Below are 24,369 nucleotides of genomic sequence, written 5' to 3' on the forward strand. Positions count from 1 at the left end.
GACCACGCTCGCCATCGGGGCCCTATACAACAGCTGCACCCATCTAACATACCCCTCTCCAAAACCAAATCTCCTCAACACCTCCCACTAATAATCCCACTCCACTCTATCAAATGCTTTCTCGGCATCCATCGCCACTACTATCTCCGTTTCCCCCTCTGGTGGGGCCATCATCATTACCCCTAACAGCCTCCGTTCAGCTGTCTCCCCTTCACAAACCCAGTTTGGTCCTCGTGGACCACCCCCGGGACACATTCCTCTATTCTCATTGCCATTACCTTGGCCAGGATCTTGGCATCTACATTTAGGAGGGAAATAGGTCTATAGGACCCGCATTGCAGCGGGTCCTTTCCTTCTTTAAGAGAAGCGATATCGTTGCTTCAGACATAGTCGGGGGCAGTTGTCCCCTTTCCTTTGCCTCATTAAAGGTCCTCGTCAATACCAGGGCGAGCAAGTCCACATATTTTCTATAGAATTCGACTGGGAATCCATCCGGTCCCGGGGCCTTTCCCGCCTGCATGCTCCTAATTCCTTTCACCACTTCTTCTACCTCGATCTGTGCTCCCAGTCCCACCCTTTCCTGCTCTTCCACCTTGGGAAATTCCAGCCGATCCAAGAAGTCCATCATTCTCTCCCTCCCATCCGGGGGTTGAGCTTCATATAATTTTTTATAAAATGTCTTGAACACTCCATTCACTCTCTCCGCTCCCCGCTCCATCTCTCCTTCCTCATCCCTCACTCCCCTTATTTCCCTCGCTGCTCCCCTTTTCCTCAATTGGTGTGCCAGCAACCTGCTCGCCTTCTCCCCATATTCGTACTGTACACCCTTTGCCTTCCTCCATTGTGCCTCTGCAGTGCCCGTAGTCAGCAAGTCAAATTCTACATGTAGCCTTTGCCTTTCCCTGTACAGTCCCTCCTCCGGTGCTTCCGCATATTGTCTGTCCACCCTCAAAAGTTCTTGCAGCAACCGCTCCCGTTCCTTACTCTCCTGCTTCCCTTTATGTGCCCTTATGGATATCAGCTCCCCTCTAACCACTGCCTTCAACGCCTCCCAGACCACTCCCACCTGGACCTCCCCATTATCATTGAGTTCCAAGTACTTTTCAATGCACCCCCTCACCCTTAGACACACCCCCTCATCTGCCATTAGTCCCATGTCCATTCTCCAGGGTGGGTGCCCTCCTGTTTCCTCCCCTATCTCCAAGTCTACCCAGTGTGGAGCGTGATCCGAAATGGCTATAGCCGTATACTCCGTTCCCCTCACCTTCGGGATCAACGCCCTTCCCAGCACAAAAAAGTCTATTTGCGAGTAGACTTTATGGACATAGGAGAAAAACGAGAACTCCTTACTCCTAGGTCTGCTAAATCTCCACGGGTCTACACCTCCCATCTGCTCCATAAAATCTTTAAGTACCTTGGCTGCTGTCGGCCTCCTCCCAGTCCTGGACTTCGACCTATCCAGCCCTGGTTCCAACACCGTATTAAAATCTCCCCCCATTATCAGCTTTCCCATCTCTAGGTCCGGAATGCGTCCTAGCATCCGCCTCATAAAATTGGCATCATCCCAGTTCGGGGCATATACGTTTACCAAAACCACCGTCTCCCCCTGTAGTTTGCCACTCACCATCACGTATCTGCCCCCGTTATCCGCCACTATAATCTTTGCCTCGAACATTACCCGCTTCCCCACTAATATAGCCACCCCCCTGTTTTTCGCATCTAGCCCAGAATGGAACACCTGCCCCACCCATCCTTTGCGTAGCCTAACCTGGTCTATCAGTTTCAGGTGCGTTTCCTGTAACATAACCACATCTGCCTTAAGTTTCTTAAGGTGTGCGAGTACCCGTGCCCTCTTTATCGGCCCGTTCAGCCCTCTCACGTTCCACATGATAATCCGGGTTGGGGGGCTTCCTCCCCCCCCCCCCCCCCCCTTGTCGATTAGCCATCACCTTTTTCCAGCTCCTCACCCGGTTCCCACGCAGCTGTATCTCCCCCAGGCGGTGCCCCCCCGCCCGTCCCCTCCCATACCAGCTCCCCCCTCTCCCCAGCAGCAGTAACCCAGTAATTCCCCCCTCCCACCCCCCCCCGCTGTATGTCGTCCTCATTCTCGGCTGCCTTTGCCTTCACGACCCGAAGCTCCCGCTCCTGGGTCTTTTGTTCCTCCTTTAGCCCTTCGATCGCCTGTAGTATCGGGGCCAACAGCTCTTTCTTCATTTCTTTTTTGAGCTCTTCCACACAGCATTTCAAGAACTCTTGTTGTTCAGGGCCCCATGTTAAACGGCCACCTTCCGACGCCATCTTGGTTTTTGCTTGCCTTCCTTGCCGCTGTTCTAAAGGATCCACTGCAATCCGGCCACTTTCTCCTCCTTTTTTCATCCGTATCCAGGGGAGATTCCCTTCTGGTTTACCGCACAGTGTTTTTAGCCGTCAAAATTGCCGTTGGGGCTCCTATCAAGAGCCCAAAAGTCCGTTTCACCGGCAGCTGCCGAAACGTGCGACTCAGCTGGTCATCGCCGCACCCGGAAGTCCGACCCAGCTACTCTTGTCCTGCACCTTGGGTGTGGCTACCTCCCTGTAACTCCTCTCTATCATCCCCTCTGCCTCCCGGATGATCCGAAGTTCATCCAGCTCCAGCTCCCTAACGCAGTCTCTGAGGAGCTGGAGTTGGGTGCACTTCCCGCAGGTGTAGTCAGTGGGGACACCAGTGGTGTCCCTTCCACCCACACCCGACAGGAGGAGCGTGCAACTGCCTTAGTCTCCATCCGCTCTGATCTGAATTCCCAAAGAGATTTAAAAGGGAAAAAAAAGATTAAACACCCATTAGGCCCTTAAAAAAAAATATATATATATATATATATATATGTATACAGCTGCTACTCTCTCAAGTGAACCCTCTAAAATTGGTGATTCTGCTAAATGATACAAAGATAGCTTGCTGCCCCTAAAAAAAAAACAAGCAGCTCTTACCTTACAGAATGTAGCTGCCCTGTGAACCAATCATCTTCGACAAAGTCCCTTTTTTTAGTGGACACTGATGCAAAGTATTCATTTAGTACCTTGTCCATTTCCTCTGGCTCAACACAGATTTCCCCCACTGTCCTTAAGTGGTCCAATCGTTTCCCTGGCCACCCTCTTGCTTTTTACATATGAATGAAAAGCTTTGGGATGCACCTTAATCCTACTTGCCAAGGACTTTTCATGACCCCTCCGAGCCCTCCTAATTTCCTGCTTTAGTACCTTCCTACTTTCTTTATGCTCCTCAATGGTTGACTATTCCCACTCTTCTAGACCATATAAAAGTCTGCTTTTTCTTATTGATGAGGTTCACAATATCCCATGTTATCGAAGGCACCCTAAACTTCCCATACTTGTGCTTCATTTTCTCAGGAATGTGATTTTCCTGAATCCTTATCAACTGTCGCTTGAAAGACTCAGTTGAGCTGGACTTCCATGTACCTTACAGTGCAGTTAGCCACAACAAGTATTACCTTTATTTAAAAACTAATAATTATGATGTCATTTTTCGCACTCATTTAATCAACATTTTCACTATTCTATATATATTTAATTCATGAAAATCAATAGCCTTGGGCCTGCTGAATTTCTTTGTGGAGATATAGCAATTGGATCAACATAATATAATTGATATAATATATTTGAATTTTCCAGATGAAACTTGATTATGGAAGACTTAAAAAATGGTTATGGCATACCCATTAATGGAAAATGAACAGGATGAATAAAAAACTAGCTGGACTCCATAAGCCAGATGCTGCGAGTAAATGAAAAAAGTTCTAATTGGGGGCAGTGAGAAATGGCAGTCTAATGACGCTATTGTAAGTTCCTACTTTCTTCCTTTATAATTCCATTCCTCTAAAAACGTACTTTGGTCCCATTCCTATGTTTAAATACATTTCTACCTTTAATTAATGCGAGCCTTTTCCATTTGGAGTCACTTTTTAAATGAGGAGGTGACCTCTATTCTTCTTATAAAATGGAACACCTCACACTCCATATTAAAATGAAACTTCTGAGGAACCGTGTTTAGACCATACAGAAAGATTCTGATGCCAGAGCAAAGAGGGAGGACAGGCTCAAATCTTCGAAAAAAATATTTGAGAGGTGACCTGATAATTATGCAGGGGTTTGATAGGTTGGGACAAAGATAAAATGAGTTAATTGTAACCACCAAGTGGGGTAGATTTAGAGAAGATCAGAATTTAAAATTAAAACATTTTCAAAGCCTAACTCAACCCGCCTCAAACCCATAAACCCCAAGGCCTGAAGCGCCTGTGTTGCAAAATTCCCTGTAATTCTACAATATTGACATCTAACAGATTGGTAATTTTATTATGCAGGCCAAGGAGGGAGAAAACAGAGGAAATGTGACCTCTGGATTGTTCTTGCAAACGTCAAAACTCAATTGCCAAGCTGCATTGATAAAGTTTTGGCAACAAGTTGGCCATCACCCTGACGGGTACCTTGTTCCTCCATTAGAAGTAATAATTAACATAGACACCACCTCATTTAGATTAGCTAGAGTTTTCTTTATTCATTCATGCAATAGGGGCATCGCTGGCTCGGCCAGCGTTTGTTGTTACCAGGGGGCTGGTTTAGCTCAGTGGGCTAAACAGCTGGTTTGTGATGCAAAACAAGGTCAGCAGCGCGGGTTCAATTCCCGTACCAGCTGAGAATTCTGAATTCTCCCTCTGTGTACCCGAACAGGTGCAGGAATGTGGCGACTAGGGGCTTTTCACAGTAACTTCATTGCAAGCCTACTTGTGACAATAAAGGTTATTTAATTTATTTAATTATATTTGTTGCCCATCCCTATTTTCCTTCAACTGAGTGGCTTGTTTGGTCATTTCAGAGAGCATTTAAGAGTCAAATATATTGCTGTGGATCTGTAGTCACATGTAGACCAGATCAGGTAAAGTTGGCAGATTTCCTTCCCTAAAGGGCATTAGTGAGCCAGGTAGGTTTTTATGACAAACGACCATGGCTTCATGGTCATCATTAGACTTTTAATTCCAGATTTTTATTGAATTTAAATTTCACCATCTACTATGGTGGGATTTGAACCTGGATCCTCAGAGCCTTACCCTGGCTCGCTGAATTACTAATCCAGGGACAATACCACTGCCTTCCCTAAATATACATAAATTGAGCCTATAACACCTATCTTTTACGAGGCACTGTTCAAGAAATGGCATCAGGTTGCCAACAGAGCAGATTCTTGCACAGCCGCAATCTGCTCAATCCATCTGGCTGCAAAATATTAGCCCCTATCGGAACAAGCTCCACTCTTCTTGAAAATGAAGTTGCATTCTTACTTGGCCTTTATTGGTGGCATTAGCAATCTTATCCCTAAAAATGGCAAGCCATGCTATTCCTTTAAAAAGGGTAAGCTTAAAACATGTTCTATTACTTTAATTTACTCTTTAACAATTTTAAAATATTCAGCCTCTTTGTTCATACAATATTACACAGCATTAAAATTAGAAAGTTGGGGACCAATCATCCCAATAAATAAGTTCAGAAGAATTGTTGATCCAATGCTATGGGTAATGTGTATCCAACTGTTTCTATCTTACATGTCTGGATAATGTGCTATTACAATATTCAATTCATCTTTTGCTTTTGTATTTTAGAATCTGCATCGATACAACAAAATATTCATAATAGCTAGCGGTTCAATCAATTAAGAACTGCATCTATTTTCTCACAATTGGTGAGTTATGTCAGGAAAAAAACTCTGTTACTGCTTCTGTAGAATAAGGAAGAAGCTTTCAAATTATAAGTTTCAGCAGCCAAAAGGCAAACTTTAGAAATGAATGTCCTGAAATAATGGACTAAAGGGCTTCTGTTCCTGTCTATTGCATGTAGAAACTGCTCATTTGAGGCTTTAGTAGTTGTTTTCCACCAAAAATAATTTCTATTCTATCCAGTATATATTTTGTAGTTCTAAATTATGTTAACCAGTGGACAAATTCACAGAAATTAGATGCGCAAAGAAAAAAAGTATGCTTTGTTTGAAGCTCGAAAGGAAATATATTCAAATGGTCAAGTAATCATTTGAAACTTTGGTTAATTTCCCATAATGCTAATTATTGATAGTTAATTTAGAGTCTAATCTGAAATATCACATCAAGTTCAGCAAAATTACCAATATATATCTTACTGGTGATAAACAAGACTTCACCTTGGGTTAAGTTGTTTAATTGGAGCTAACTGGATTTTCAAATTTATATTTTGAAAGGAAATCGGTGCACACAAATTAAAACCTGACATTGTAACTTTCCAGCTCTTACATCAGAATTCAAAATTCAGCAAACCGCTTTGAAGATACACACCTCTTCACCATCATTGAGCACTATAGTGCCTGCCCGCTCCACCACTGCAAACACCATCACAGCACAAAGTTCTCTTCTGACTGACATTGTCATGTTAGCAAAAGCTGGGAGCTGATGCATGAATTCCAACAATTGTTCTGCATGGAAAGACAAAAACACAAAATTAGTCTTCTGGAAACAGGATGACTCAGCAAATATTAGCAAAGCTCAACTAATACACTCCCTTCAGGAATCAGCTTACAAACCGGATCTGCACTGGTTCATGCAGAACAAAACCAATTCTCTGCTGCAATGTATTAGAGTCCTAAAATATGAATTTGGATTGGATTTGATTTATTGTCACGTGTACTGAGGTGCAGTGAAAAGTACTGTTCTGCATACAGTCCAGACAGTTTGTTCCATACGTAAATGCACAATGTAAATACATATACATAGGCATCAGGTGAAGCATAGAGAGTATAGTACTACTCATCAGAGAAGGTGTATGACAAGATCAGTTCAGTCCACAAGAGGGTCATTCAGGAGTCTGGTAAGAGCGGGGAAGCTGTTTTTGAACCCGTTAGTGCATGTTTTCATACTTTTGTATCTCCTGCCTGATGGAAGAGGTTGGAAAAGAGAATAACCCTGATGAGAGAGGTTTCTTTTTTTTAATAAACATTTTATTGAGGTATTTCTTTGGCATTGTAACAACAAAATCAACAATGTACATAGCATGGAAAATATTAACATAGTGCAAATACCGCCTCCCACTCCCACAGGTCCTACCATTGTTTACCCCCCTAATCTATACTAACCTAATCCCCCCCCTCCCGCTGACGATTAGTTCTCTGCGGGGAAGTCGACGAATGGTTGCCACCTCCCGACGAACCCTAACAGAGACCCTCTCATGGCAAACTTAATTTTCCCCACGCAGAGGAAGCCAGCCATGTCCGAAAGCCAGGTCTCCGATTTCGGGGCTTTGAGTCCCTCCATGCTAATAATATCCGCCTCCGGGCTACCAGGGAAGCAAAGGCCAGAACATCTGCCTCTTTCTCCTCCTGGATTCCCGGATCCTGCGACACCCCAAAAATCGCCACTTCGGGACTCATTGCCACCCTCATATTTAATACCGTGGACATGCTGTCGGCAAACCCCTGCCAAAATCCCCATAGTTTTGGACATGCCCAGAACATATGGACATGGTTCGCTGGCCCTCCCGCACACCTATACTCCACTCCAAAGAATCTGCTCATCCGAGCCACTGTCATGTGATCCCGATGAATGACCTTAAATTGGATCAGGCTGAATCTGGCACATGTTGCGGTCGCGTTGACCCTACCCAGCGCGTCCGCCCAGAGGACCTCCTCTGTCTCTCCCCCCCAGCTCCTCCTCCCACTTTTGCTTCAGCTCCTCGGTCTGCGTCTCCTCCGAACCCATAAGCTCTCTATATATGTCCGAGACGCTCCCCTCTCCTATCCATCCTCTATAAACCATCCTATCCTGAATCTCCCTTAGTGGCAGGAGTGGGAAAGTTGGCACCTGCCTCCGCAGAAAGTCCCGCACCTGTAAATATTGGAATGCATTCCCCCCCACCAAAGCAAACTTCTCCTCCAGCGCCCTCATACTCGGGAAGCTTCCTTCTATAAACAATTCCCCCATCCTCTCGATCACTGCTCGCCGCCAAATTCGGAACCCCCCGTCCACCCTCCCCGGGGATTATCGCAGATTGGAGACCATAGCGATGCCCCATCTGCTCCCACATGTTTCCTCCACTGCCCCCAGACTCTCAGGGCCGCCACCACCACTGGACTGGTGGAGTACCACGCCCGGTGCCAAGGAGTCTCCCACCCATTGTTCCCTCGCTCCCCTCCCCCCGCCCATACAAACAAATTCCCTCATCTAACAATCCCCCAAAAAACGCCCAGCAGCAAGAAAACACAAAAACAAAAGCACCACCCACCGAAACTCAAACAGGCATGTCTCCATCCCACAAAAGTGCACGTCAATAAAAACACAAACAAAACCCCCCCACAAAAGGGACAACATCTACCGAGAAAAAGAACCCCAAAACGAAAAATCGACCCCCCCCCCCCCCCATTTCCCTAAACAGAGCTCCAAAAACAGACACAAACCAATACGAGAAGGCATAACCAATTTAAAAACAGGAAAACAAAACCCACCAAAAACCAAGGGGGAGAAAATAAGAAAAAAAAGCACAGAAAAATAGAAAAAAGGCCCAATATAGGCAAACAAGTTGTCTCTAAGTCCGAGAGTTCTCAGACTCCCACCAATCCTTTTCTTTTTGCAAAGTCCGGTGACTCAAAATAGTGGTGTTGGTCCTCATATGTGACCCAAAGACATGCCGGATACAGCAGACCGAACTTCACCTGCCTCTTAAAGAAAATAGCCTTGACTTGGTTAAAGCCTGCCCTCTTCCTCGCCACCTCCACACTCAGCTCCTGGTATACCCACAGGATGCTGCTGTCCCACTTGCAACTCTGCGTGTGCTTGGCCCACCGAAGAACGCATTCCTTGTCCAGGAACCTGTGGAATCTCACCACCATTGCCCTCGGAGGGTCCCCCGCCCACAGCTTCCTAGCAAGCGCCCAGTACGCCCTGTCCACCTCCAACGGTCGGGGGAATGCCCCCTCCCCCAGCAGCTTTTCGAACATATCCGCCACGTATGCCCCAGCGTCTGCTCCCTCAGCCCCCTCCGGCCCCTCCGGGAGCCTGTCAATTCTTAAGTTCTGCCGGCGGGACCGGTTCTCAAGGTCCTCCACCTTCTCCAGGAGCCTTTTCTGCTGTTCCCGAAGCATCCCCACCTCCAGCTGCACCGCTGTTTGATGCTCCTCTTGTTCAAGCAGCACCTTCTCCACCTTCTGAATCGCCCAGTCCTGGGCGTCCAGTCTGCTCTCCAGCTGATCAATTGATTCTTTAATCGGGTTCAAGCATTCCCGCTTCTGCCTAGCAAAACCATCCTGAATGGCCTGCATCATTAAGGGGCCGTTTAGCACAGGGCTAAATCGCTGGCTTTGAAAGCAGACCCAGGCAGGCCAGCAGCACAGTTCAATTCCCGTAACAGCCTCCCCGAATAGGCGCCGGAATGTGGCGACTAGGGGCTTTTCACAGTAACTTCATTTAAAGCCTACTTGTGACAATAAGCAATTTTCATTTCATTTTTCATTTCATCACTGGGTCCGATGGTCGCTGCGCTGCCACCCCAGGGGTCCGGCTCTCGGCCAAATTGTCTCTCGCTACAGCTTCAACACAGCTCGTGACTGACTTCTTGTTTCTGCCCTTTCGTGCACTTCTGGTCCTTTTCTCCATAAACCGATGCGTGGAAACAGTGCCCAATTGCTGTTTTTTCAAATTTGCCGTCTAAAACCGGAAAAAAGTCCGGGGGAAAGGTCCAAAAGTCCGACCAGAGCGGGAGCCACCAAATCTGCGACTTACTCTTCCATAGCCGCCATCGGAACTCTCCGATGAGAGAGGTTTTTGATTATGCTGCCCGCTTTCCCAAGGCAGCGGGAGGTGTAGACAGAGTCACTGGATGGGAGGCGGTTTTGTGTGATGGACTGGGCTGTGTTAACGACTCTGTAATTTCATATAGTCTTTGGCTGAGCAGTTGCCATACCAGGCTGTGATGCAGGCTGGTAGGATGCTTTCTATGGTGCATCTATAAAAATTGGTAAGAATCAATGTGCTGAATCTCCTTTGTTTCCTGAGGAAGTAGAAGTGCTGTTGTGCTTTCTTGGTCATAGTGGTGACATGGATGGATCAGGACAGATTGTTGGTGATGTACACATCTAGGAATTTGAAGCTGTCAACCATCTCCACCTCGGCACTATTGATGTAGACAGGGTGTGTACGATTCTTTGCTTCCTGAAGTCAATGACCATCTCCTTAGATTTTTAGATGTATGGATTTATAGATTATTAATTTACAGAATATGTTAATGTTAACAAATTTTAAAAAATTACTGATGTTGGAAATCTGAAATAAAAATAATAATAGTTGAAAATATTTTAACAGGTCAGGCTATAAAGTGTCTACTCAAATAATATGTTTATATTATAAGTTTATATTGAGCTTCGTTGGAAGTGTAGGAGGTCGAGAACAAAGAGGTCAGAGTGGGAGCAAGTGAAGATAATTCTTCTAAATGCCATGCAGCTGGAAGTCATGCTTGGATGGCGAGTTTTTATTTATTCAGGAATGTTTGTTGCGAAGGCCAGCATTTATTACCATTCCTAACTGCCCATGAGAATGTGGTGGTGAGCCACCTGCTTGAACTTGTGTAAGTACACGCAGAAGTGTTATTAGATTTGGATTTTCCTAAGCAGCTTGATAAAGATTGCAACAGCTTTTACATGCATACAAAACGGTTGAGTAGCTGAAGTAAATGTGATCCCTTTGATGCCAGGACAAGAGAAATTAGTGTTTCGCATAAAGGAGGCTCGGATTGGAGCAGGCTGTGATCCGATGTTACCACATGGGAGGAAAGAAAATTGTCAAGTGATGCCACAGGACAAGGAGTCACGTGGGGTGGGTCTAGTGTTAAGCATTTAATTTAATATATATTAATCAACTGTAAAAAAAGACTATCAAATAAATTTGTGCAAAACTGAAACCAATTTGATAATTTATATAATTCCAAGAGTTCAATTAATGAATCAGATCTCGGGATAAAATTAAAATACAGGATATACTAACAGTAAAAAGTTTTAATTATCTGTAAATTAAAATAGGAGATATACAGGAAAAAAAGTTAAAAGAAAATATTTTAATTTACCTCCCAGTAAAACAAAGCAACATCAACAGAAGGGAAACAGCTGTCTAGTGACTAGATAATGAGCCTTTATTTAATTTAGCTTTAAGATTAATCGTGTAATAAACAGAGGCAGAATGGGGCATCTCAGTTCCCCAAAATACACATCCTGTTCAACGTGGGAACTCCAGGCCAAATCTTGAGTCCAGGAGAACCAATTGTGAAGAAGTGCCACAAACCAAGTGCCTTGCATCTACAAGGCTGAGAGTTTTATGGATTTTAGGTTTATAAATGTGGTCATCCTGGAAATTAAGAGTATGAAGGCAGAGGAGAAATAGATAACTGCAGGCAGTCAAGGGTGTAAGAGCAAAATCTCCAGATGATCCAAAAGTTGGAAGTATTGCTAAGTTTGAGGAGGGTAGTGATAAACTTCAAGAGAACATACAGCATTTGCGTATGAAGGAGGGAGAGGGGCAGAGGCACAAGATCCTGCGATTTATCTTTGCAAAAATTGGCGCAGCAGGTTTCTCGACCCAGGGTTGAGGGCAGGCCAGCCAGCAACAGCAAGACGAGGCGAGAGGTGTCAGGCAAAAGCCATGAGCTAACGTGAGCCAGCCGGCCAGCTGCCATTGAGCAGGGAGGAAAGCAGGCGAGTGGCAACTCAACCCAGCCAGGACTGAGAGGGCAGACCAGCCAGCAACAGCGAGGTCAGGCTCTGGACAAAAGTCATGAGGTGAGCCAGCCGGCTGCAGTCATCAGCCGTCATTTGGAGGTGGGTGGGGGTAGAAATTAAGTAAATCCGCCTCTGCCCTTAATTTAATGAAGCATTAATTTTCTTTCTCTACTTCTCTTGACAGTTTTATCAATTATCTCTATAACTGACAATTTTCTTCAACAAATATTAAGCTGCTTTTGAAATCTGTAAACTTCACCAAAAGTGATTTCTTTAAGATAAAAGTAATATACTGCGGATGCTGGAATCTGAAACAAAAACAGAAAATACTGGATAATCTCAACAGATATGACAGCATCTGTGGAGAAAAAAGGGAAGTAACGTTTCGAGTCTGGATGACTCTGTCCAGTATTTTCTGTTTTTGTATCTTCTTTATAAATTCCTTTGTTGTTGCTAATTCTTAACCTTGGGAATTTTGAACTCTTATTTTCCAGTCCTGCACTCACTCCAAGATAAATAACTTTGAAAGCACGTTTCATGTACTTTTGCTAGTGAATGGGTTTTACTTATGACTTAGTCCATGAGGCCTGCAATAATTGTGTTCATTTTTCACTGATTCTTTCTAAAGTGTTTCATATCTTTCACTGAGATATAGAGTGGTCCAAAACTACACATCATATGCAAGTTGCCCTGATCATTCATCACGATATAGTCCAAAAGTACACCAGTATCTGATCTGTTTTATGAATCACATGCCTTACACTAACTATATGCTTTCAAAATATGATTAATATAAACATGGTCAACCGCCTATCTATTATTGCTTTTAGTCCCTGCCATTGAAGTTGATCGCGTTTTTTTTTTTAACATAGTGTTGCCTAATCGTATCAGCCCCAGGACAACTCTACATTTGGGCAGCGAAGTAAATCCATGTCTGCATACAAAAAGAGCTGAACAACATTCAAGTTCAGGTTGGGAAGTGCCAAGCAACATTTGTGCCATAAAACAGCCATCGCCTCTCCATAACATTCAACAATGTTACTTTTTCGGATTTCCCACCAGCAACAACTTGGGAGTTACCAGTGACCAGAAACTGAACTGCACCAGCCGTATAAATACTGTGCTACAAGAGCAGGTCAGAGATTGGGTATTCTTGAGGCAAGAACTCATCTCTTGACTTCCCAAAGCCTGTCTTGTCATCTACAATGCATCAGTCAGGTGTGTGATGAAATTCTCTCCACTTGCAGCTCCAACACTTGAGAAGCTTGACACCATTCATGCTATCACAGCTTGCTTGACGGGTACCCATCTATCAGCTAAAACATCCACCCCCATGTACCATTTACAAGATGCACTGCAGCATTAAAAAGGAAGGGATTTGGAAGTTCCATTGAGGACAGGAAAGATGAAGTGTAGAGCTATCAAGGGCAATAAGTGGTAGATGTTTGTTAAACTTTTAAGAGCCATGAAAATGAAAGAATAAAAGTACATGCAGTAAATCAAGACATTGAACTGGCATTTAGGCTCGGTCTCACAGTGGATAGATAGCAGTGTTGCCTCACAGTGTCATTTTTAAAATCTCCATTTTTTAAAGTGAAATCGGAGGTCTTATAGTTTTTTTTGAAATACAAACATATCAAAACAGGTTAGTGAATAAACACTCTGGGGAAACATACTTCCCAACAATCAACTAAACAGTCTGCACAGGTTCCTCCCCTCCCTCCTCCGCGACAAACAACCCCTCAAACACGGTCACAAGCACCCCCCACCCTTCCTCAAACCCCCCTGAAGAGCCCCTTAACTCACATCTTCTCTAAACGCAGGAAGTCATACAGGTCACCCAACCAAGCCGCTACCCCCCGGTGGCGATGCTGACCACCACGCCAGCAAAATCCGCCATTTCTCCTTGATCTTTACCACCCGCTCGCCTCCCTGCTCCCCCAGTCACTTCTATATATCCCCAATTCTTCCCTCCCCTTCCATATCCGGAAGCAACAGTCACTCCAACAGGGTGTACCCCGGCAACCCCTTCCAGACCTTTTGCGCAAAGTCCCTAACCTGCAGATACCTGAACTCACTCCGCCTCGGCATCTCTACCCTCTCCCTTAGCTCCTCCAGATGGCGAACCCTTCCTCCAAATACAACTCCCTCACCTTGACCAGCCCCACTTCCCTCCACCTCCTGTATACACGATCCATCCCCCCTGCTCAAACCCATGATTCTTGCACAGTGGCGTTAGCACAGACATCCTTTCCACCCTAAAATGCCTCCTCAACTGATTCCATATCCTCACTGTGGACTGCACCACTGGGCTCCTTGAATACCTACTCGGAGCCATTGGCAACGCTGCCGTCACCATAGCCCTCAAACTAGACACCTTACAAGATTCCTCCTCCATCCCAACCCACTCTACCCTTTCTTCTTTCCACCACCGCCGCACCTTGTCCACATTCGCCGCCCAATAATAATGAAGCAAGTTTGGCAACGCCAACCCCCCCTGCTGCCTCTGTAGCAGGGTGCTCCCCACCCTCGGCACCCTCCCCGCCCATACAAAGTCAGAAACGATTGTGTCCACTTTCCGATAAAATGCCTTTGGTATAAAGATCGGGGGAGCTTGAAAGATAAACAAGAACCTTGGCAGAATATTCGTTTTCACCACTTGGACCCTCCCCGTCAGCGTTAAGTGTAGTGTATCACACTTCTTAAGATCCTCCCTTCCTCCTCCACCAGCTTTGTTAAGTTCCACTTAACGAACCCCCGCCCAGTCCCTCGCTACCTGAATCCCCCAAATACCTAAACCAATCCCTCGCTACCGTAAATGGCCCCCCTCCTTAAATTAGCCCGCTGTGCCAGCTCATTCACCGGGAATATCTAGCTTTTCCCTACATTCAGCTTGTACCCTGAGAACCCTACAAACCTCCCCAGCAGGCCCATAATCTTTCCCATACTCTCCAACGGATCCGAAACATACAGCAAGAGGCCCTCTCTGTCCCCTCATAATCCCCCGCAACTCTGCCGACCCCCTGAGAGCCATCGCCAATGACTCGACGGCCAGCGCAAACAAGAGCGGCGACAGCGGGCACCACTGCCTCGTACCCGTGTAAGTCAAAGCTTTGTGAGCTCATATCATTCGTCCTCACCCTCGCCCTTGGTGCCACATACAGCAACCGTACCCATGCCACAAATCTCGGCCCAAACCTTCCCAAAACCTTGAACAAGTACCGCCACTCCACCAGGTCAAATGCCTTCTCCGCGTGCACGGACACGACCATCTCCGGTACTAGAACCCCCGACGAATTCATCACCACATTCAACAGCCATCTTATACTGGTCGCGAGCTGCCTGCCCTTCATGAAGCCTGTTTGATCTTCTGCCACCTCCCCGGGGACACACTACTCCATCCTCCCCCTCAACAACTTAGCCAATACTTTCACATCCGTGTTCAATAGTGATATGGGCCTATACGACCCACATTCCACCAGGTCCTTCCTCTTTTTCGGGATTAGTGTGATTACCGCCTGCGTCATCGTCTCCGGCAACTCCCACTTCTCCAATGTTTCATTAAACGCCCCCAACAAATGTGGTGCCAGGTCTGTCGCAAGTTCCTTATAAAATTCCGCCGGGTACCCTTCCGGCCCAGGGGCCTTCCCCAACTTCATACCCCTGATACTATCCAGCACCTCCCTCAGCCCCAGGGGCTCCTCCAACACCTGCCTCTTTGCTTCATCCACCTGGGGAAATTCCAGCTTGTCCAGAAAACCCCTCACGTCCCCCTCCTCTCCTCCCGGGTCTGCCTCCTAATGTCCATGGTAGTACTCCCTACATGCCTCATTTATCTTTCCTAGCTCTGACACCAGATCCACAGTCCCAGTCCATATCTTCAATATTTCCCTGGATACAGCCTGCCTCCGCAGCTGGTGCGCCAGCATGTGGCTCGCCTTCTCCCCATACTCGTATTGCACCCCCCTTGCCCTACGCAGTTGCCACACCGCCCTCCCTGTTGTCAGCCTGTCAAACTGCCCCTCCAATCTTTTCCTCCTCGCCAATCCCTACACGGTGGGCAGTCTCCTCTATCATGATCACGAAACGGTCATGTTCCTCCCTCCTTTCCCTATCCGCACAAGCCTTAAACAAAATAATTTCCCCCCTGGACCACTGCCTTCAGTGCTTCCCAAAAAATGGCCGGTGACACCTCCCCATTCTGATTCAACTCCACATACACCTTAATCACCGCCCGCACCTTATCACAAAAACCTCCATTTGCCAACAACCCCGAGTCAAACCTCCACCCCGGCCATGGATCCTGAGAGCGCCATGGATCCACCATACCCATCCTCTCCATAAACCCCAAGCTCCCTGGGCTCGACTTATCCAACTCGGCTCTAGGACACAGTTAAAATCTCCTCCCATGATCAATTGATGCGTGGCCAACTCCGGGATCTCTGCCAGCAACCCCCTCATAAAACCCACATCATCCCAATTTGGGGCAGACACATTTACCAACACCACCGGTATCCCTTCCAATACCCCACTCACAATCACATATCACCTGGGTCCCTCACCTCCTTTGCACTCACAAATCCCATATTTTTGCTCACTGCGATTTTAATCAAAATCCGAGTGAAAAACCTGCCCGACCCATCCCTTCCTTAACCTGTGGTCCATCACACGGAGGTGCATCCCCTGCAGAAAGATCACCCCCGCTTTCAAGCTCTTGAGCTGCGCGAAAACCCACGACCTTTTAACCAGCCCAGTCCGTCCCGGATATTCCACGTTACCAGCCTTACCGGAGGCTTATGCCTCCAATCCCCTCCGCTGTTTGTCATCTTCCCCACTTAGCTCCCGCCCCTTTAATTCCACCCTGTACCTAGCCCATTCCAGATGGCCCCTTTCTCCGCCCATGACCATGTCATCTCTCACCCCCTGCCACGTTGCAACAACCCCCCCCCTTTCAGGCACCTTATCTAGCACCCCTTCTTCCACCAGCCCCGCCAGCATCTTCGAGACATACCTCATGGCACTCACACCTTCCATCCCTTCAGGCAGGCCCACTACTGGAGGTCTTATAGTTACAGTATATTATATAAAGTGCACAATGGAATTGCATGTGTGGACATGAGGTGAAAACCAAATCAAGCTGAGCTATCCCCATGTAAAAATACCCATTTTCCACTCTCTGTTCACACATGAATGAATCACAAACATTCCATCATAGAATTTACAGTGCAAAGTCCATGTTATTGAAATAATTACAGATGATGTTGAAAGTGACCTCGGAATCTTAGTAACCTCAACACTAAATGCAGACACCAATGGACAAAGCCATTAACAGCTCATCACCACTTTCTCAAGGATAATTAGAGATGGTAACAAATGTTGACTTTGCCAGCAACTTTCGCATCCTGTGAACGAATAGAAAATACTGATCTACATAGCTGAAGCAGAAAAATATGCCAGAGGAAGGTGTGATGAAACGGTACACTGCTCTGGTAGGACCACACCTTCAGGAATGTGCCCATTTTGGTTACCAAGAAACAGAGAGCTGTTCAAATATTGGAAGCGATGCAGTCAACCGTCACAAGGTTGATTCCTCATGTCAGAGACCCAGCTTATAACAGAATTTTGGAGAAGTGTAGATCTTTTAATCCTGAAAAGAAGTATCTAAGAGATGATCATATGGAGTATAAAGTATAGTTAACAGTATGGGAAAAGTAATTCTATTAAAATGCTTCAAAGAAAACAAGAAGGGACTGACAAACTAGCAAATGTGAGTTAGGGCTTACATCAGGAAGATATCCTTCACTTCAAAAGTGACCCATACACGAATGATAGTTCAAATAAAATGTGGAGGTGAAACCCTGAAACGTTTTAAGAAAGCAACTGAAATGGGGGAGGGCTTTAAGGTACTTCTGGATGGAACAAATCTCTCCCTACAACTATCATTATCCTGTGGTATGAGCTACATGCCAGAAGCTAACCAGCACAGTTGAAGTTGTACCTCAGTGAGGAATCAGGTCTTCAGGGGAAAAAAAGAAAAACAGGCAAAGAAATTTCAATTTACAGAATGCACTGAATCCACTTTCTCCCAGAATTGCCGGAAAAGGGAATTATTTAGAAAAGATTTAAGGGGGAATATCAGAAGAGAGGTGATGCACTTTGGGAGGATTAACAAGGCGAAGAAATACAGAATGAACGGTAGGACGCCAGAAAGTGCAAAGGACCAAAGATGCATGCCCATAGACCCCTGAAGGTAGCAGAACAGTTGGATAAGGTGGTAAAGGTGGCATATAGGATGCTCGCCTTTATTAGCCAAGGAATAGAATATAAGAGCAGGGAGGTTATGATGGAGCTTTATAAAACGCTTGTTAGGCCACAATTAAAGTGCTGTGTTTAGTTCTGGTCACCACATTATAGGAAGTATGTGATCGCACTAGAAAGGGTGCAGAAGAGATTCACCACAAAGTTGCCTGGGCTGGAGCATTTCAGCCATGAAGAGAGGCTGGATAGGCTGGGGTTATTTCATTAGAACAGAGAATGCTGAGGGGGGATTTGATCGAGATTTACAAAATTAAGGTATATAGATTGGTAGATAGGAAGAAACCTTAGTAGAGGGGTAAATAACCATGGGGAGGGCAAAGATTTAAGGTATGGGGTAGACATAAGGTATGGATTTGAGGAAAAATCTTTTCACCCGGAGGATGGTAGGAATCTGGAACTCACTGCCTGAAAGTGTGGTGAAGGTCGGAATACTCACTACACTTAAGAAGCATTTAGTTCAGCACTTGAAATAATATGTACCAACTCCTGGAAAATAGGGTTAGAATAGAGAGGTGCTTGATAGTCAGTGCAGACACGAAGGGTCTCTTTTGATGTTATAAAACTCAGATTAAGTGGATAATTCCTTCAGAGATCCAGCATAAGGCTAAATGAACTGAATGACTCCCTCCTGTGCTGTGAGATGTTATAACTCTTCACTTCCACAGCATAACACGAGATAGTTTTAAATTACCTTAATAAATTTGACTTTGTTTTCAACTTTAGATCTTGTTGCCTATTCCTAATTTTACACGACTCACCAATATCATCATCTGTTCTATCTATAGGATCTTTTTCCAGGCAGTCTCTGACAATGTCCCTGCTCATCAGTGGATCTGATGCTCTCTCAATGTCCTCTTCATCATCATCATCTTCAGAATCCACTGCAGTCTCTGGCAGACCGCTCAGGTCCATATCACTTTCTGTGGCCTTCCAAACAAAAGAAAAAACATGACCATGATTAGCAATAAGATACACAGGAACAGAGAACTGCTGTATCATTTTGTTTGGTATGGTAGCATTTAAATAAAATGCAATTCTTTGTCCTTTCTTCATGAACATTAATATCATTACTTTACAAGCACATCTTATTTTAAACACCACAACTGATTTTTCATCTATGGTACATTGTAGTAATGTTTTCCACATTTTCAAAATCTGCTTTTTGAAATTTTTTCTAGGTTCAATTAAATCACCTTTGCCAAAATTTAAGATAATTTCCCCTCGTTCTAGATTCTCCTATCTACCTATTGATTGTCTTCATTATTTTCAACATGAAGATCAAATTACCTTTAGCTGTATTCATCTCTAGGAAATATAACCCAAGTTTTCCTAGGCTAAGTATTATCTTCATCGAGGCACTATACAAAACTCCTAATTCATATGGTTAGAAAATGAATTAAAAAGACGCATTTATGCAAAGTTCGTACCAATGACAGTCTGCTTACTCAGAGGGGCTCGTTTAGCACAGTGGGCTAAATAGCTGGCTTGCAATGCAGAACAATGCCAGCAGTGCGGGTTGAATTCCTGTACCGTCCTCACCGAACAGGCGCCGGAATATGGCGACTAGGGGCTTTTCACAGTAACTTCATTGAAGTCTACTTGTGACAATAAGCGATTATTATTATTTGTTACCACATCTTGGTTATCTGCTAAAATATTGTGTAACCCAGGTAGTACACACCATGGGAACACCAGCAGCATTGTATGAGGAGAGCTGTTAGTGTGGTCAGTTTGATCATCTGAATAGCAGCTTTAAGTTTGAAGAAAGCAAGCCTAACCAAAGAGCAACACCAACAGGGTTGTGGTTCTCAAACTGGTATTTGTGAAGATTTAAAGGGGTACACAACAGTTGGCTGTCTCCAATGCCCAAACAATTTTTTTTTTGAAAATGTTTTTATTAGAGTTTTTCTTTTCACACACTACAAAATAAACAAATCTGTACAGATCAAATACAATTTACAATGACCAAAAAAAAAAAAAGTCCAACCCTTCTTACCCCCCACCCCTTCCCCTTTTTGAAAATGTTTTTATTGAAGTTATTTCTTTTATACACTGTACAATAGACAAGGGTATGTGCATCGGCTACAATATTTAAGAACCTTTCCGTTGGTATCGGCCCCCTCCCTGGTTCCCCCTTTTTTTGTTGTTGCTTTAAGATACATTCTTAGGTCTCATATCACAGTGGGCGACTATCAGCTATTCACATATATGTGGTTCTTCCCCCCCCCCCCCCTTCTGTTTTCAGTATTTCTTTGATGCCCAGACAATTTAAAGCAAATTTAACATTGCAACTCTTGCCACCTGCCAACCAGAAACGCATCACAAACTGTTGCGCGTGTGTATGCAGCCTGCACTGCAACGGCACATGCAAAACTGCTCCTAATGCCTTCCTGGTCAGTGCAGCTGATGGAGTTCTGAAGAGACCCATGTCATTGATGGCCATACCATGCTGTCTCTCTTGTTCTGGATCTAAGGAGAATGCGCCTGATGAGAATGAACAACATTTGCTTGACAGGTCGAAGCTTGACCGATGGCCAAGAGCCTCCGGACTCATCAGGCGCCTTCTCCTTAGATCCAGAACAAGAGATAAAGCATGGTATGGTATGGCCATCAATGACATGGGTCTCTTCAGAACTCCATCAGCTGCAATGACAGTCGACTGACCTCTTAAAGACAACCTGCTGACCTCACAAAAACAAGTCTGCTGACATCACTTACTTCCTTTGTTACCACATATTGATGAATTGTCTAAATATTGTGCAATCTGCATACACACTCCCTGGAAACACCAGCAGAGGGTGGGTTGTTAGCTGGTCAGTGTGACCAATCGCAATAACAGCTCAAGTTAGAAGAAAGTAAGCCTAACCAATAATGAGCAACTCTGTTAGAGTTGGAATTCTCAACGTCTTCATTTCAGAGGTCAGCCTGCCCGTGTCATAAAAATTGTGGACTCCCCAGATTTTCAGTACAAAAATGTGTTAAATAGTCAAACATATATTTATTATTCTTGTTTAATGCGACAAAAGATTGATTCCATAATCTCCAGTGTAGTTCTGAGGGAGTGCTGCATTGGGAGAGGTTGGAAAGCATGTTTCCTGCCAACAGGACAAAAGATATCACAAAAATTCTCCTTAATATGCAGTATTGGACATCTTTGTGTCTTAAGAGATGTTTCTCTTTAAAAAAAAAACTTAGTTTGGGGGATTTCAATGCACTGTTGTTTGGGGTCTGATTAACTTAAGGTAGCAGGCAATTTGGGAAATAATCTTAAAATAATAAATCAGTGTTGGGACATTCAACAAATTATTTATTATTCACCGGCTACGGCTCTTTACTGGATGAATGGAGGAAATTTGCTATTTTTTAACACTGTTGGTGATCAGAGTCCCTGTTAGCCCAGCCGTCTCTCTCTGTACGGATCGCTGGGACATGCTTTACCTGGAGCTTAATGAGATCCCCCTTTCCCAACCTGACCCATGTTGCTCTGTTTTTGGCACTTTGGGCAGGTGACATGGAGTTAAACATTTAGATTGGCCTCAGCTAAACCAGAAGTGAGAATTGGGCAAATATTATTGATCAGGAGGGCGGCAAATTGAGAAGGTGAATGAAACAGGAGTTTCTGTTCATTATTTTTGGTGGAACACTTGAAATCGTGTTGTATACCTTTAAGGGCAGCAGTTGGCAACCTCTTTTTTTAAACCTGAATAGCCCTTTTTATGTTAAAAAATGCCTAAAATAAGAAACAGCCACAGGATGAACATTTGACAATTATAAACCAAAAGTATGATTTGCATGTATAATAAATGAATTACACTGTCTTGAATTTATGTATCAGTAGAAATATAATCAAACTTAAATTAGACCTGACTGAATTATTGCACTTTTGTATCTTCTTAAAAAAATGTTTTCTTCATTTCTCCAATATATACATATTCAGGTACTTAGATTAGCCCACAATAAATACACTGTTCTTATTTTTCTTCACTTAAACTTTTCAGAGTTTTTTCATGTTAATGCAATACAACTTGAAAAGGTTGAGAGGCGCAGATGAGATGTTCAAGAGCCTCTGGAGTCACAGGTTGCAGACCGCTGCTCCAGGAGATGGTGAAATGCCTGGTTGAGAATTCCTGCAATAAGGCACATCATGCATTCTAAATGGAGAGCAGAGTGCACCATCCCATTGGGATCAGCATCGACTGCAGTCATTCTGATGATTGTACTACACATAACTACGAGACAATCTAAGTAATTGCACTGAACTGCTTTGCATCTGATAAATTCATTCCAGAATTCCGAACTTTGGTGAAAATGAGAGACTGCATAATTTCTGTTAAGTAAACCGACTCATGAAGTACATTTACTACTATTGTGTCAGCTGTTTTTCATATAAATTAGTGCAAGTCACTGTAGCTACTATGCATCTGGATAATCAGCCACTTCTATTGTCCCAGTTGTCTGCAGAGACAAATAAATAAAAGAAAAACTGAAGAATGATTTCTTTTCTCAACACCATAGCTATTATCAGGTTCCATAGAAACAGATTCTGTGTTGGCAATTCTGAAGATATTATACCCTGTTGAATATTGCTGAAGAGACATATTTTTGAAGCTTTTCAACTTGCACTCATCAGGACAAACATAAATTTATACTACAGGAGGAAACGGTGCCGAATAGTTGGCAGAATAACTCTGGTTGGCTCTGGCATCAGAGTCAACCTGCTAACCAATCATAGAATTTACAGTGCAGGAGGCCATTAGGCCCATCGAGTCTGCACTGGCTCTTGGAAAGAGCACCCCACTTACGCCCACACATCCCCGTAGCCCAGTAACCCCACCTAACCCAAGGGCAATTTAGCATGGCCAATCCACCTAACCTGCACATCTTTAGACTGTGGGAGGTAACGAGCACCCGGAGGAAACCCACGAACACACGGGGACAACGTGCAGACTCTGCATAGACAGTGACCCAAGCCAGGAATCAAACCTGTGACCCTGGAGCTGCGAAGCAACTGTGCTAACCACTGTGCTACCGTGCCGCCCAATCGGCACCCCTTTTTTCCTGTAGTACAAATCGTCATGGTCATTTGAAATTTGGCAATCTTGCGTTTCTCTTGAGTGAAAAACAAAAAGCTTTGGCAACATTTCTCTCTTTTCAACAATATTTGTGTTCTGTACTACCAATCCATTTGTGCTGTCAACATTTCTGATAATATGGCAGCCCTAGAATCTTTGCCTGCACATTTCACACCATCTGCTGCTTGCCCTAGATATATTGGTGCAAGGCCCTTGATGCAGTGAATAAAGCCATACCATTAATATTTAAAGACGACAATTCTTAGATCAATGTTGAACGCAATCAAGAATTCAGTTTCATGATTTATTCAAGCTATTATCCACCATGAGAAATTTGTTACACCTTCCTACTAAAGTTAATCATTCATAGAACATACAGTGCAGAAGGAGGCCATTGGGACCATCAAGTCTGCACCGACCCACTTTAAGCTCTCACTTCCACCCTACGCCAGTAACCCAATAACCGCTCCTAACCTTTTTGGACACTAAGGGCAATTTAACATGTCCAATCCACCTAAACTGCAAGGCTTTTGACTGTGGGAGGAAACCGGAGCACCCGGAGGACACCCACGCAGACACGGGGAGAACATGCAGACTCCGCACAGACAATGACCCAGCGGGACCCATGCCGCTGTGAAGCCGCGGTGCTAACCACTGTGCTACCATGCTGCCCAACTATCATTTGGGCAAATATATGACATATGAAATTTATAGATCTGTCCTGAAGGTTTGCCCAGTTTCATTCTCATTTTCTTGTCATCAACAAAAGCTATCTCTTGATTTGCAGACGGCTCCATACCAGAGGTTCCTTTACCATTAAAATGTATTATGCATTTGTCTGTGATACTAAATAAATGTAATCTGTTCAAAATTATACAGTTTCAGTACAACACCCACAAATGTTTCACACATTTCAGACTTACTGCTGTTAGCATTGCTGGTAATATTCAAGAGATTTGATTGTTAAACAATAAAATGTCACAAAAGGTTTGTGATATACTATAATTTTAGGTCTCTGATTAATGAATTTAATTAAATACATTGTTTAATATATATTAAACAGTGCTGGAAAATTGACAAGACTCTTTGATAGTAATACTGCTGATCGTAAAATTATAAACAGTAAAAAAGGAAATCAAAATTTAAGCAGATGCATAAGGTTTACTCCAAGTGTCACAGATTTGAGGTGTCTAATGTATATCACAGAAT

General features: G+C 44.3%; 1 protein-coding gene and 1 long non-coding RNA gene across 11 annotated transcripts in view; one reads left to right on the plus strand and one right to left on the minus strand.

Moving 5' to 3' along the window:
- The window catches only part of rapgef2b (Rap guanine nucleotide exchange factor 2b), a 508,586-nt gene that overhangs the window by 194,934 nt on the left and 289,283 nt on the right, over positions 1-24,369 (minus strand). For all 10 annotated transcript variants that reach the window (XM_072495765.1, XM_072495762.1, XM_072495767.1 and 7 more), the window contains 2 exons: positions 18,847-19,015; positions 6,354-6,490 (listed from right to left, as the gene is read on the minus strand). In XM_072495765.1, coding sequence (XP_072351866.1) covers positions 6,354-6,490; positions 18,847-19,015 — 306 coding nt within the window. The remainder of the gene's footprint in view (positions 1-6,353; positions 6,491-18,846; positions 19,016-24,369) is intronic.
- Positions 20,945-22,448, plus strand: LOC140409501 (uncharacterized). The gene is made up of 2 exons (XR_011940358.1): positions 20,945-21,007; positions 22,087-22,448. It is a non-coding gene; the product is annotated as an uncharacterized lncRNA (long non-coding RNA).

The sequence above is a fragment of the Scyliorhinus torazame genome, chromosome 3 (assembly GCF_047496885.1).
Source record: "Scyliorhinus torazame isolate Kashiwa2021f chromosome 3, sScyTor2.1, whole genome shotgun sequence".
Lineage (NCBI taxonomy): Eukaryota > Metazoa > Chordata > Chondrichthyes > Carcharhiniformes > Scyliorhinidae > Scyliorhinus > Scyliorhinus torazame.